Source organism: Nipponia nippon, unplaced genomic scaffold (assembly GCF_047370975.1).
Source record: "Nipponia nippon isolate SJK-2023a ecotype South Korea unplaced genomic scaffold, ASM4737097v1 scaffold_3, whole genome shotgun sequence".
Taxonomy (NCBI): domain Eukaryota; kingdom Metazoa; phylum Chordata; class Aves; order Pelecaniformes; family Threskiornithidae; genus Nipponia; species Nipponia nippon.
In genome coordinates, this window is record NW_028262347.1 from 106,383,648 (window position 1) to 106,397,131 (window position 13,484).

Below are 13,484 nucleotides of genomic sequence, written 5' to 3' on the forward strand. Positions count from 1 at the left end.
CGCTTTCTTAAATTTTGTGTGACATTCCCAAAGCTTGAAAATGGAAGCCTCTGTCAGACCTCCCAAGAATAGCGGGCCAATGGCAGAATTGCTGAAAGTTGCAGGTATCACATTGACATCTGCTGGAGAAAGCACCTTCAGAGCCTTTCAGGCCTTTATAATGGCCTCTGCCAAAGTGGCAGCTGGAGGGGATAGTAGGAGCATGTTATGATCCTGTATAAGGTCCTGTCCTGTAGAGGGAGGAGGTTGCAAAGAATCACAAATCTCCTCCACCATGTGTCCCAGCCCTGCCTTTGGAAGGGAGAGTGTGTTGTGGTGAGCACTCTTTCTTTCCTGATTATTTGAAGTTTAGCTTCAGCTGTTTTGCCCCTCTCAGCTGCCCCTGCATTCCTCTTGTGTTTGAGCTATCTGTCCCATTCTCCTCACCTACATAGTCCATTTCTCAGGATTCTTGATCTCATCCTGTTTCCCTTACCCAGAGAGCCCTAGTCTCTCCTCTGCAGTCACCCTACCCTAGATGTAGTGTCATTTTCAATTATATGAAGCTCCTTGCTGTTGTTTCCCTGTTTCTTTCTATACTCGTCACCAGTTTCCCCTAGTCCATCAGCTTTCAGTGATCTGCTAGAGCCAGATCTAAAGGCCAAAAACCTCATATGCAGTGCTGGTGAAATGCAAGATACAGAGGGCCATTGTTGTGTTTTGGCTCTATGGAGGTACATGAAGAAGTAAGTGGGCATTCAGAGGGGTTGTAGATGTTTGTGTCTCGCCCACGCACTGAGAGTCTGGGCACAAGGGATGGAGGATCAGGGCAGTTGTGTGCAGACTAAAGGAGGATGGTGGGTTGGTAGCTGAGATCCCGTTGCTTCACCTCCTTCCTTACAGATGGCCCCAGCAGGGACCACTTGTGAAAGCTGGGCAAAAGGACTGCTCTTGGTGTGTTTGGGAAAAATGTGACTTTGAACTCAAAACTGGGAATTGGGTCACTTCATTGCTGAATGTTTGGAACTGGTGCTGTAATTCCAGTAGTGTAAAGTAGTATCTATGTGTATATGCCCAAAGCACAAGATGTTTTTTTCCTGTATGCAGAAGTCAATGTGTGTAATTCACTAGATGAATATATCAGACTGCAGGTGCAGATTTACAGGTGTTGCTGTCAGGGCTGTCCTCTCAGAAGTAACTGAACTGTCATACTCTGGGTCCTTGGTTATACATTTTGCTGAGGCTCCATTGTGGTTATAGTGTGTACAGGTGAAGATTCTGTTTTGCATGTATCTTCAGTATACTAAGACTGTGCACGCCATAGACATGGAAGGAGAGGTTATATGCAATGTGGGTGATGTTACACAACATGTGCTGCTGCAGAATTGTGCAAGAGAAATGCAAATAGGAACCTGTCCTGACCTAATCTATCAACTTGCTTATCAAAAGCCAGAGTCAACCCTTTAAATAACCCTGGCTTACCAGCAGACACAGGGAGATTGAATTCCTATATCCGCAACCTGAGCCCCTAACTGCAAGATTGCCTCCCTGATCTTTACAAGCCTAAAGTAGTCCTGCCAGGTTGTTAATGTGCGGTTAGCATGTAATAGATGAAGAAAGTGTTGTAAAGCTTGGGGAATGATTTTGGTGTAGAAATTCTGAATTTTGGAGAAAAGTAAACCTCTGTTTGCCAGCAAGTCATTTGAGATGGTAAGAAATCCAAACAGCTGGGGTAATGAATCTGAAGCTAACAAGAGGGCATGGCCTAGCAGAAATCTGGGCACAATGCCTTTCCTTGAAGGAGGGGCTGGAGAGAGCACAGGAGGTGCCAAGGACAATAATAGAAGGGACTAGCATAAATCAGCTAGAGGGAGCTGGATCCATGGTTGGGAGAAAAGAGCTAATTGAAGAATAGGCTCCGTTGAAAAGGGGAGCAGCTGTAAGGTTCAGCATCTAGGACCATAAGAACGGTGCAGCAGCTCTGCATCCACTTGGTGGAGCCAGTGTTTTTAGGGGCGTTGCACATACCTCACAGCTATGCAAGACGCCAAGGCAGCTTGTTTTCATGGCAGCACTGTTACACTTCATCCCAGTGTGAGGATGCAGCAGTGAAGAACTGTACGTGTGCTGATGTACAGTGGGAATAGGGACTAGCTATTGTGATCAAAGCAGAGAATTAGGAAGCCAGGTCCTTGGCACAAGCCATTTCCCTTTTTTGTGCCCCAGTTTCTCCTCTTCCCTCCCTGCTGCAGGAGCAGAGATTGTAATGGCTAGCTTACTGCAGGAAGGAGTGCTGAAACTCTTCCTGTGTTCAGATGGGAGTGCCTAAAGAAAGACAAGATGTTGTGGACGATTACTCCTCTGACTTTCCCTATCTGGGTTTCTGCTGCAGTAGAGAAGCTGCTGGGAGCCCCTTCCCCAGCCCATACTCCTCCACCCCCACCCCAGCTCAGTGAACAACTGTGCTACTAGGTGCAAAGGGCAGGATCTGAATCATGCTGTAAGTGTCACCAAAAAAACCTAGAGCAGCTTTAGCCAGATCTCTGCTCTTCTGGATGTGCTCCTTCACCATGCTACTTGTGCTCCATGGATACCTCCCAGTATTCCCCCTTCATATCTGCCTCTGGGTGGGTTTTTTTGGTGTTTGCCTGGATGAAAAACGTCATTCAATTGTAAGGCTGTAGCTGCTCCCTGGATCTCTGCAGAGCTCCTGACAAACCTCAGGGTCCTGACTACCACCTCAACCAAGCACAGCTGATTCCCTAACAGTTGCTTTCTGTAGAATGATGCAGCAGGGAAAGGTGCAGGCAGACTTTGCTGTGGTTATTCCTGAGAGAGTCATGGGAGCAGTGGGAAGGGCATGAACTTGAGTGAACTGACCTAAGGGGAAATTTAAGGGCTCATATTAGTTTTTGGCAGCATTTTCTGTTTGAGAGGAGCCTGGAGTGAGACAGAGACGTCTGGGTGTGCAAGAGGTATGAGCACAATCCTATTAGAACTGGCTTCCAGATGCTATCATCAACTAAGGGATGCCAGCTTCTCAGGCTGGGGATCGGCCAGGACAGATGGTAGCTTTCATCACAGAAAGCAAGGACAAAGAGCAGTTGCAGTGCCCATGACCATGTACAAGACAAGAACCTTCTTCTGCCACCCCCCCTTTCTCCCTTTTCCCCTATATCAGAGAATATCTGATATTCTTCCCTTGCAGCATTTGGGAAGTTGTTAAAACCTGAGAAGTGCAGGCTGAAGAAACACTTCCCACATGGGGTTTTTGCTCCAGTGGAATAAGGGAGGGAGGGTGAGTGAAGGCTACCTGCAAAAAAGGAATGTGTCCTGGGTCTTCCAAAGCAAAGTTGTGACCACAAAGCTTTCTTTCGCATGATTGCAGTTGTTTCACTCAAGTCTGAGCAGAAGAAATTTGATCCAATGTTCGTAACAGTTCAGATGTGACTGAACTTGAGCCTAGAGCCCCTACCACTAAAGACTAGGTCAAGTAGATTTAGTTTCCTTTGGTCATTGAGCAGGTGGAGAGAATGAAGCAACCTGTCATGTATTCTTAAGTTGTGATTAATGAGACGCATGTGTGACAGTTTCAAAGTAAGATGAGACTTCAACAACAAGCAAACTAACAATCATTGCAGGAAAGGTCTTGTGAGTGGCACAGAGAGGTGGACCTGTGTTGCTCTCACTTACCATGATAACACATATCTGTTTCCTTAGCGAAAATTGTGAAAGCAACGTATTTGATTTCATGTATTCCTATTCATTTTAAACTCTGTGGCCCTAAATAACATTGACCCTACTTTACTGACAGGTCCTTTGTAGCTGGTGTGCCCGTGGGTTCCTCAATACACAACAGAAAGGGCAGAAAGAGTGTATAACTACAGGTTTCATCTCTGTGATTCCTGATACAGTGCCACCTGAATGTGTTGCTTTTATGTGTATCATGCAAAGTTTTTGTACCTTTTGCTGAGCAAGTGATTAGAGACAGCTGTGAGTGTTTATAGAGAAACATGAGATGTAACAATGAGGAGGAGGAAGTGGCTTCAGGATGTCCCTAAGCCACTGGTTGCTGAGAAGGTATATGAAGATCAAGAATCACTCCATACCTAGCATGTTTCTTATACTCTTTCCTTAAGCTTCTGTTACTAAGACGGAGGATAGTTGTTAAGATGGACCTCTGAACAGACTTGGAGTAGCCATTCTTTTGTCCTTATTCTGTAAAAATTCTATGCTCAGGAGATGGTGTGACATGGGTCAGTGTGTTCCAGTGATACAGTTTTGTGACTTTAATTTCCTTGCATTGTATTTTATCCTGGAGGGGCCATGCTAACACTATTAGAGTCTGCAGGAATAGATGGCTAGCCTCCTCCAGTGTTATTGAAAACTGTAAAGACTGTTTGCATCTTCAGGCATGTAATTCCTTTGGAAATCTGGCTCTTGAACTCCAGAGCAGATATGCTTTTATGGCTATTTGCTTAAATGCAACTGGAACATTTACAAACAGCTCTTCTGAAAAACAAGAAAAAGAAAAAAACCCCATGTCTTTAGCTTTAATTCCCTCATACATCTGAATGAACAGAGCAATCAAGAGATGCAGGGCTTTGGGCAATACCTTAGAAGGTAATTATTCAATTATTTTATGTCATGTTTGCTTCATTGATTAATGATTCTAGTGGCTGGTGAACTGTATTCTGTTCTGTTTTGACAGAAAAGGAAAGTTTTTGTTTAATCTATGGTAATTTCAAGCTGCTTGGTGTTTCAGTGCAAGACTGTAGGTACAAGACTGTCCTGGTGGGGGTTCTCTAGTACACCTCTTTGTCAGATCTTTATTACTCACCTGGAATGGAATAAGCCCTGTTCTCCAAATGAGAATAACTGACTCAGCCCAAGGGCTCTAGAATTTCTAACAGTGCAGATGTGTCCAGTCCTGTTGGGGGTGATAACATAAAATTGAAGAAATGGATTTGGCACTGGTGACTGTTGCTGGTTGGATTGTACAGAAGACAGAATGTACTGGGGCTTAGAGTTTAAGGTTTGAGAGATACATGCTCTCTCCCCTCCCAAGGCCTGCTCATGTGCCCTGGTCTTGCCTTAGGTGGAATAACAGAGTGATTATTTGTGCCACACCATATTAATGATCATGAGCGGGCCTCCTTCACAATCCATGTGCCTCCCAAAACCACACACATGATCTCTGGCATATGGGCTGGGTTTGCTGAGGTAGATATCTTAGAAGTCTGGATTTCAACTTTGTGTCTATTTAGCTATTTTACACAACTGCCTGATGTTTCAATATTTAGTTACCTTCCTTTTGGAAAGAAGCGATCTTTCTGCTATTTAGTTACTTCAGGAAACCCTGTGGTTCACTAATGTGAGCAGAATTCCCCAGTATTCTCAGTGCAAGCATACATGCCTCTAACCATGTAATGGCATGCACAGACGCAGGCACTCCAGTTCAGAGAGTTTTGTGGTTGGCATATCCCCACAGAGACAGGTGTTCCTGTGGGATCTGCAGGAGAGGTGATGGAAAAATGCTAGCTTCCTCTTAGATATAGAGGGGAAAGAGAAAGAGAGCAAAGGTATTTTCATAAAATATTACCCACAGAAATCTTCCAGGGTTGTTTTTTTTAAATCCAGAATGAAAACAACCTTCTGTGCCCACTCAAGTGATTTCAAAATGAAACCCCCCATTTTGTTGGTAAAATAATTGCTTTTCAGTAAAAAAAATTAAATGTGGAAACAAGATTTTATTTCAATTATTTATGAATTTATTATTTATGTTATGTTGGCATCCAAGACGGAAAGCTTGTGTGTAGCAGTGCAGGTCTGTTTCAGCTGACCTGAGCTAGCCTATGTGTATTTTGGGATGGAGGCAAGGAAGGTTGTAGATTTGGTTCCAGAAATAGTGAGGTAGGAACAAAGGCAAAAAGCGAACTAGAACCATACTTAGTGTACATATCATCATGTAGACTTTACATGATCTAGTAGAACTAATGCTATTTCTGGGTTATTTTTGCATGCACAAAAAATAATACAAGACCCCTGTTCTTATGAAGTTTGGTAAGCTAAGAGCTCATTGAGATCTTAAGAGGAAAAATAGACTTTGTGATACTTCTCATACTTGTCAATCAGTTCTCTCAAGAACATTGCACTAGATTTCTGAACCAGCAAATTTCTGTTACTTAAGTACCTCTCAGACCTAATCCCTCTGTATGCAGCTCTCCGGTCCTTGCAGTTTCAGATGGACTCAGCTTGCAAAATTTTACACTCATTTCTGGATTGTATGTAGTTCAGGATTGTGTTGATTTACAGGAGAAGCTCAGCAGTGAGCAGTTTTCTTAGTGTGTAAGGTAGTATTAGTGTTTTAAGATTTGGGGAGCATTAGTGTTTTGCAGTATGAATGTTTGAAGGGATTTTTGCAAATAGAGGGTGCTTCATCTGAGACCGGGCTAATAGGCTGATGATTAGCTCCTGCCTCCTTCCCTGGGAATGTAGGAAGTACTGGTTCAAAGTTCTGGTCCAAACTGGGCACAGCAGTGAGTTGACCTTGATCCTCCCAGTTGACTGTGCTAACCAGTGGACTGCTCTTTTGGAGCTGAGTATATACAGAAGATTGAATCAACAGACAAGAAAAGTAAGGAACTTAATGAATCTAAATGTTAGGACAATTCTTCGCAATGAATTACTGCTTGATTCGAAATCAGAACTTTGTTTTCTGCAGCCCACACAATTTTCCACATCGTTGGGCTTTTCTGGTCTCTGTATTGGTCTATTTTCTTTCTGCGCCATCTCTCAGCCATAGAAACTGTTCCAGAAAAAAAGGCTTTTTTTACTTTATCAAAACTGGTCAATTCCCAAGAAAACTGTCTGTGAACTGACATATATGACTGAAGAACTACTCTGTTGAAAAATTCCCAATGATTCTAAACTATGGGTTAGAAATTCCTCTATTTTAAGGGCCAAGTTAATTTGCTCAGGAGAAAGAAAAAGAATGAGTCTTAGGATGCCAAGGGAGGTTTTTTAAACTATTCCAGAATGTTTAACTAAATCTTTAAGACAACTATAATCATAGATTCATATATTTTGATTGGCCTTCTGTATAATAAAAGAAGCAAAAGTGACAATGCAAGGAGTTTTGTGTTACTGAGATTTCAATCTATTGTATGCTGATTCAGCTGGCCATGGTGAGATAGATACCTAGAGTATGGTTTAGTGGTGGACTTGGCAGCGATAGGTTAACGGTTGGACTCGATGATCTTAAGGGTCTTTCTCAACCTTAATGATTCTATGATTCTATGATTTTATTATATCCTTTCCTTGCTCATTGCTCCCTGGGATCCCTTTGCAGGATTTTTTCAAGTATAGATTTCACTGGGATCTAAATAAAAGTATTTGCCTTTTCTCTGTATTCTGAATATACATATATTTATTATATGCCACTGGTTTTCTGTATGATGCTGTGTAAGTCACTTCTTTCCTCAGTGCTTCAACCCCCTGCCTGTGTAGTAAGTGTTGCTGTCTAACAAAGTTTTGCAGTGCTAACTCCTGCAACATTTGCAAGTTCTTCATGTTCTGTAGTGAAATTGCTAAATATAGCCACATATAGATGGGGAAGGAACAGATTTACTGGGGGGAAAAAGGCATCAGACCCTCCCACTACTAGTACCACAGAGGCATGCACTGTCAGTCATATGGTGATTTTGTGGCTGCATCCCTATAGACCTGCCAATCAAGATGGCAGCTGTTTTGGTACAAACATGTGTCCTTCTGCATCACTGGGTCTTGCTCCCTGCTGTCCCTGTTTCCTGTGTTACCCACTCCTGGCTTCATTATGCTTGCTTCCATACTAGGTCACATTCAAGTGCTCTGTGGCAGTTGTGCAGGGGCATACAGTGTTGGAAGGAGTGCTGCTCTTCGGCAAAGAGCACTTTTACATCTGCGAGTGCTTTGTGTTATCCCCTCTAGAAGAAGTCTACTGTACACGTCACTGCTTGTCCAGGTGAGCCATTCTTTCCTCCCAGAGATCTGCTTGGTTAACTTCAATATTGGTGCATGGATACCTGGAATTTGCACATACTTTGGGGGGATTTTAAGAGGGATATCAGCAAAGCAAGAAGTTTGCCATCCTTTCCATCTGTTAACAGAATGGTTTAACATAGCTAACATAGGTGCTTGTTCACAGGCTTTGGAGGTGCAACAAGGACTCCTAGCTCCAACAGATGGAGATGGTGGGCAGTCTAACACATACGTTGCTGTTTTTCAGTTCTTTTAAAGTGTTGTTAATGTTTCTTTCTGACTGGCTTCCATCTTTTATTCATATGGAACAGTCATTACAAGAGCCTTTAGCTTCATTGTCTCATAAGTTTTTATTTGTTTCTCCAAGACAGAATCGTAATTAATATTTGGCACACTGCTATCAGCTTTGACTCATGATTTATTGAAACTAATCAATATTGAAAATGAGTCTGTTAGACTTAGCTCTTTGCGCATACTGTGTGCTCATGTGCAAAGCCCAGTGGGACAGTGAGTAACTCAGTGTTTTTACTCCCTGACTGTCTGCTCTACATCCGATTCTTACTAAGTCCAATATCAGTCAATCTGATCAGGTGACATAAGGATTGATTGGACTGGTTCCGATAAAAGCTTAGGTTGTTTTTCTAAGGGATTTGCTATGGCCTAGGCTGTAGATAGCAATTGCAATACATGTACACAACTAAAGTAATAACGAATTAATTTCTTAATTATTAGTTCCAATTAACTGCTGTTTATAATAGCTGTGTGTCCATATGATGCTTGCCCTTGACCCAGGCTTTCAAGTTCTCCCACCCAGCCCCTTCCCTTGCTGCTTCTCAAACTTCAGTGTGTGCAAAACATTGCTGTCTGCCTATTTGCATGTGCTAAAATAATTCCAAACCTACCCTTAGCCTCCACAGGCTCTTAATTTTATTTTGGGAACTAATACAAAAATCTGCCTTCAGTAGTTAGCTTTGTTTTCAATTAATGCATATCACAGTTGATCTTGCTATCTCTTAGCATTTTTATTCTTCTTTAGGGAGGACTTGGATGGTCATGAGGGCTCTCCTGATCTTTATTTGTTTCAAATTAATTTTTCTTTCTTTATATTTTTCTCTTCCAGCATCAGTGATCCATTTATTTTCAACTTATGTCATAAAGATCATGCTGTGGGAGACCAGATGTGTTCCCGTTATTCATATAATGATATAAAAGAGATTCATCTGATGCGCTTTCTTCTGCAGGTAGGAACTAACATGCTTGGTCATTTGAGGGAAAGTTGCAACAGCAGTAACGACATGTGACTGAAAACTACTTGCACATTTTTTACTAAGACTGCTGATGTTTTTTTTCTTGAGTCCCAAAATGCTTTTGCTCCCATCATTGCTTCATTAGCCTTTGGTAATACAAACTCCTTCCTATATTCACCAGAGTGTTTAAGCACTCTCACTGGAGTGGTTGGCTCATTAGTTGTCAGGCTAACAATGTTCTTCACAGTTTATCTCAATGTTTTTGAAAATAAAACTTGAAGTCAATTTCCTGTGTTTTGATGGAAGCTCCCAGTAAGTGGCTGACTTTCAGTAGTGCTCAGCTCCCACAGACTTCAGTAATTTTGGACATCAGCGGACTATGGGTATGTGTAACACGTTTACCCTGGGCCTCTTGGAATAACTTTCAGGTTATGCATGTGAGTCAATACATGAATCATAAGTCAGAGCAGAGGATTTCATTCCTCTGTGCCTTTAGCTGCACTACCCAGAAGTGACTCATTACCAGTGGCCTGGTACCCTTTTAGTTTTTTCTGGTTTAGATGAGCCTGTGATGAGAATCATAGAAGAGTTGTAGCTAGAGCTTCTTGTGGCACTGGAGCCTGTGCTTGCTCTGAAGGGTTTTCGTACAGTCTAAAGAATAATTCACAGATTTAGTTTGTTTTGTTCCATAAAAAATATGGAGTTTTGAAGAAGCTGTAACTAGTTACCTGTTATTTTCAATCCATTTTTGGAAGGTTGAGATTCAACAGAAAATTAAGAAATCGTTCAGAAAATTCAAAAAATGGAGAAAATGGGGCTGATAATTGTCTTATGTCATGTGGTATGGCACTCATCCATGACTCAGCCCTGGTTTATTTTATATTTAATTACATATGCAAAATGAACAATTTTAGTAGGTGAGACTTGCTACAGGGTATAGCATATCTCAGTGGTTAGGTCACTCTCCAGGCATGTATAGGAATGTTAAGTCTTGTTCTGAGTAACTGCATAAAGCTTATTTTCTTACATCACTGGTGAGCAACCTGAGCAACAGAACTGTCACCTCTTTGTCTGTTTTCTGAATAGCATCAAAGTTGCCAGGGGAATCTTGCCGCCTTCTCGTATATTCACATCTGTGTATGCATGGATTTTTTTAAACAGGTGAAATGGAAATGTTTTGTGTGACCCAACGTGAAAAATGGAGATGAGTAAAAACGCTATTTGAATGGGCCAGGGGAGAGGTGGGGCTTCTTAGTTTGAGGGGGTTTTGTGGTTTTTTTTCATTGTGGGTTTTTTGTTTATTTTTGCTTTGTTTCAAATAGTGAACTGAAAACTCAGATATCTGTATCAGGCTCTCAAATTCTTGCACTGGGACTCCAGTGAAAAAATATTACGGAAAAAGAAGAAAACTGATTCCTCGTGCTTTCCCTACAGGACAGGTGGATCAGCTGTTTAGGCAGCTACTGTGCCTCGGAGAGCTGATCTCCTGTTCATGCACATAGCCCAGCTCAGAGCAAAGCACTGTGAAACCACATGGCCCAATTTTGTAATGGCGACACTTGAGCAGACTTGGTTTGGAAAGCTGAGCTTCAGAGCAAATGCTGCAAGCTGTTTATTGTCATAGCTGGTCTCATGTTACCTTTCTGCTTTGTACTTCATTTGTGAATCATGTATGGAGCAGTTGCCATTGTGGTGTTTTTCTAGGTTTGTATTGCACCTGCCGTATTTGGATTGAAACTCATGTCTGGGTTTCCAGACACTGCACGTTATTTATAGTTTTACTTGACTGACTTTGGGGAAAAAAGGACCACTCACTGAATAAATAATAGGATTATAAGCAAATGACCAACATAAGAATGTGTGGAGACATTGTGGAAATAAGGGGGTGAAGTTTTCAGCTTTGATTATAAAGCTTCAGTGAGAAATGTCATAAACTTCCTTTCCTCCTCTGCTGCTTCTAGTCAGGAGAAATTATTTTGGCATTTCTGTTGAGCTCACTATTCATTTAGAAAGCAGTATGGTTGCTTTCTAAAAGAAACTCTTACTTAGCATCCCCTCTTCGTGTTATCTTTCTCACCTAATGAGAAGTTAATGCTACTAGTGTCTTGTTAATTACACTGAGATTTCAAGATAAAAATGCTTCAGAAAAAGCAGGAGGAGGCGGGTGATGGAACCAATATCTGGAGTTTGGTTTTGCTTCAGAGAAGTCAACCCAGTAGGAGCATTCCTACATTTGGAGAAATTGGGGATATTAGGTATATTTTGCTACACTTCTTCACACTTGATACAAAGTCAAGGCCTTTTTTTTTTTTAAAGCCCTGAATAATTGGACAGGCCATGATGGACTCTTTGCAGCACTAGGTAGGCTTTGCTCTGCAGCTCTTCACACTGTAAATGATTTACCTTTCCAGGAGATCGCCTTGGAAATATTCTTCAAAAATGGTTACTCCAGATTTCTTGTCTTCCATGACAGTGACCGAAATAAGATATATAAGAGGTAACCACTACTTCATAATAATATGTGAGCACCCAGGTGACACTCCTGGTCTATTGCTCCTATTTATCTTGGCTTCAGATGTCTGTTGTGTGCTGTCCCAGGGGCTTTTTCTTCAATTGCAGCTCCCTGGTCTTTTATGGGTTACACTTAAGCAAAGCTATGAAATTTTCCTTTTGCTGACCTGTGAATTCTTCGGAGCATTGTATAGCCATTGATTTATCAAGGGCGCTAATGCATGTGTAGGACTCTTCTAGCACCCAGTGGTGAGTTTTATGTCCCTGCATCCCAGGAAATAGCAATTGTAGCTGTGCTGCTTCCTCTCACTGAGATGAGAGCGCCACCTCCATCTCACCTCACAGTACTGGGTGAAAGAAGGTTTCTTCTGTTCTTCCAGCACACCAAGTATCGTTAGATTATTTCATTTTAATAAAATGGTTTTGTCTCTCTGACTCTGACTGTATCTTTGGTGTGAAGGTAACTTCTAACAATGGAATATTTTTTTTTAAAAGATTTCTCCTTATGTGCTTGTCTTGTTTGATGGAACTTGAATGTAAGACTATGAAGTGATTAATTTGCACTTTGTTTTCTTGCTTTTTTTTTTCCTACTGCAGTTCTGGCTGTTATATCATGTTTACTTTCACTGTCCTTTGCACAGGAAAAATACTTCAATCCGTAGTACTTCCAGTGATAAATTCTGCAGCCTGGACTGAGGATTGGTACTGTTAATTTCTAAACAATCATAGCAGTTCTGTCTGCTCCCAAAATCTCTGAGCAGTTTCTAATGGAGCATTGCTTAAAAAGTCAATGCAGATTTGTCCAGTCTTCCATTCTAAATTGGCTGCATAATGTGGCTACTTAGAATCACCAGGTTCTGCCCCAGAGCCAGCTGCTTTGTTTAGCCCTTATCTTTGCTGTCTCTCAGCTCTGACAAACATCTCTTGGGGGAATCTTGCAGAGGCAGTTCAAGATAATGTTTTGATCCTCAGCTGCCTTTGTTGCCCCTCAGCTGAAAGTCACCAAATGTATGTATTTCAAGGGTTTAGTACATCTGACATGATAAACCCCCAGTGAAAGTAAATAGGAATAGCTGAGATGTGGGTTGGTATTCCTTTCTGCCATTTTTTGCTAGATAAATGTCTGAGTGAGTTCTCATTCTCTGGCTTAATTAATAGCAACTTAAACTGCCTGGTCATAAGTCCATAGCCCTATATATCAATTCAAGTAGCCCATAGGCAACTCTTTAATATTAAAAGGTATGCTTCTGCTGTGTTGTCTTGCAGCTTTGTCCTAGGTTACAGTCTCAGTGAAATGTTGTGGTGTCCTTCAGGAAGAAAGTTGCTGTCAGGGCATGACATAGATTATATACATATCTAATATGTACAGACAACCGTTTAAATGATTATAATGTGACCTTTCATATCTCCTATAGATTTTGCTCTTTCCAACCTGCTTTGAAGTCGAAGGGGATAACAGAAGAGTCCCTGAATATAAGGTAAAACATAGGAAACATTGGATAACTAGATAACAAGTGCAATTGTGTGAATAAGTTTCATCTTAAAAAAAGCATCTAGAAACATACCTATTTGTGCCCCCTGTTTTAAAGATTCAAAGGTGTCCCCAGAACTCCGAAAAGCATTCTAGTGTACAGCATCCACAGTATGAAGACATGAAGAATGTATTGAGTAGCTGACTGTGCATAGTTGATTATAATTATTACCTCCTTAGTATGACTTTATTGGTAA

The 13,484-nt window shown here is 41.5% G+C and overlaps 1 protein-coding gene across 5 annotated transcripts in view; it reads left to right on the forward strand.

The window, feature by feature from the left end:
- Window positions 1-13,484, forward strand: part of WDFY4 (WDFY family member 4) — a 146,891-nt gene that overhangs the window by 88,700 nt on the left and 44,707 nt on the right. For all 5 annotated transcript variants that reach the window (XM_087764449.1, XM_087764451.1, XM_087764450.1 and 2 more), the window contains 4 exons: window positions 7,833-7,981; window positions 9,119-9,239; window positions 11,657-11,742; window positions 13,172-13,234. In XM_087764449.1, coding sequence (XP_087620575.1) covers window positions 7,833-7,981; window positions 9,119-9,239; window positions 11,657-11,742; window positions 13,172-13,234 — 419 coding nt within the window. The remainder of the gene's footprint in view (window positions 1-7,832; window positions 7,982-9,118; window positions 9,240-11,656; window positions 11,743-13,171; window positions 13,235-13,484) is intronic.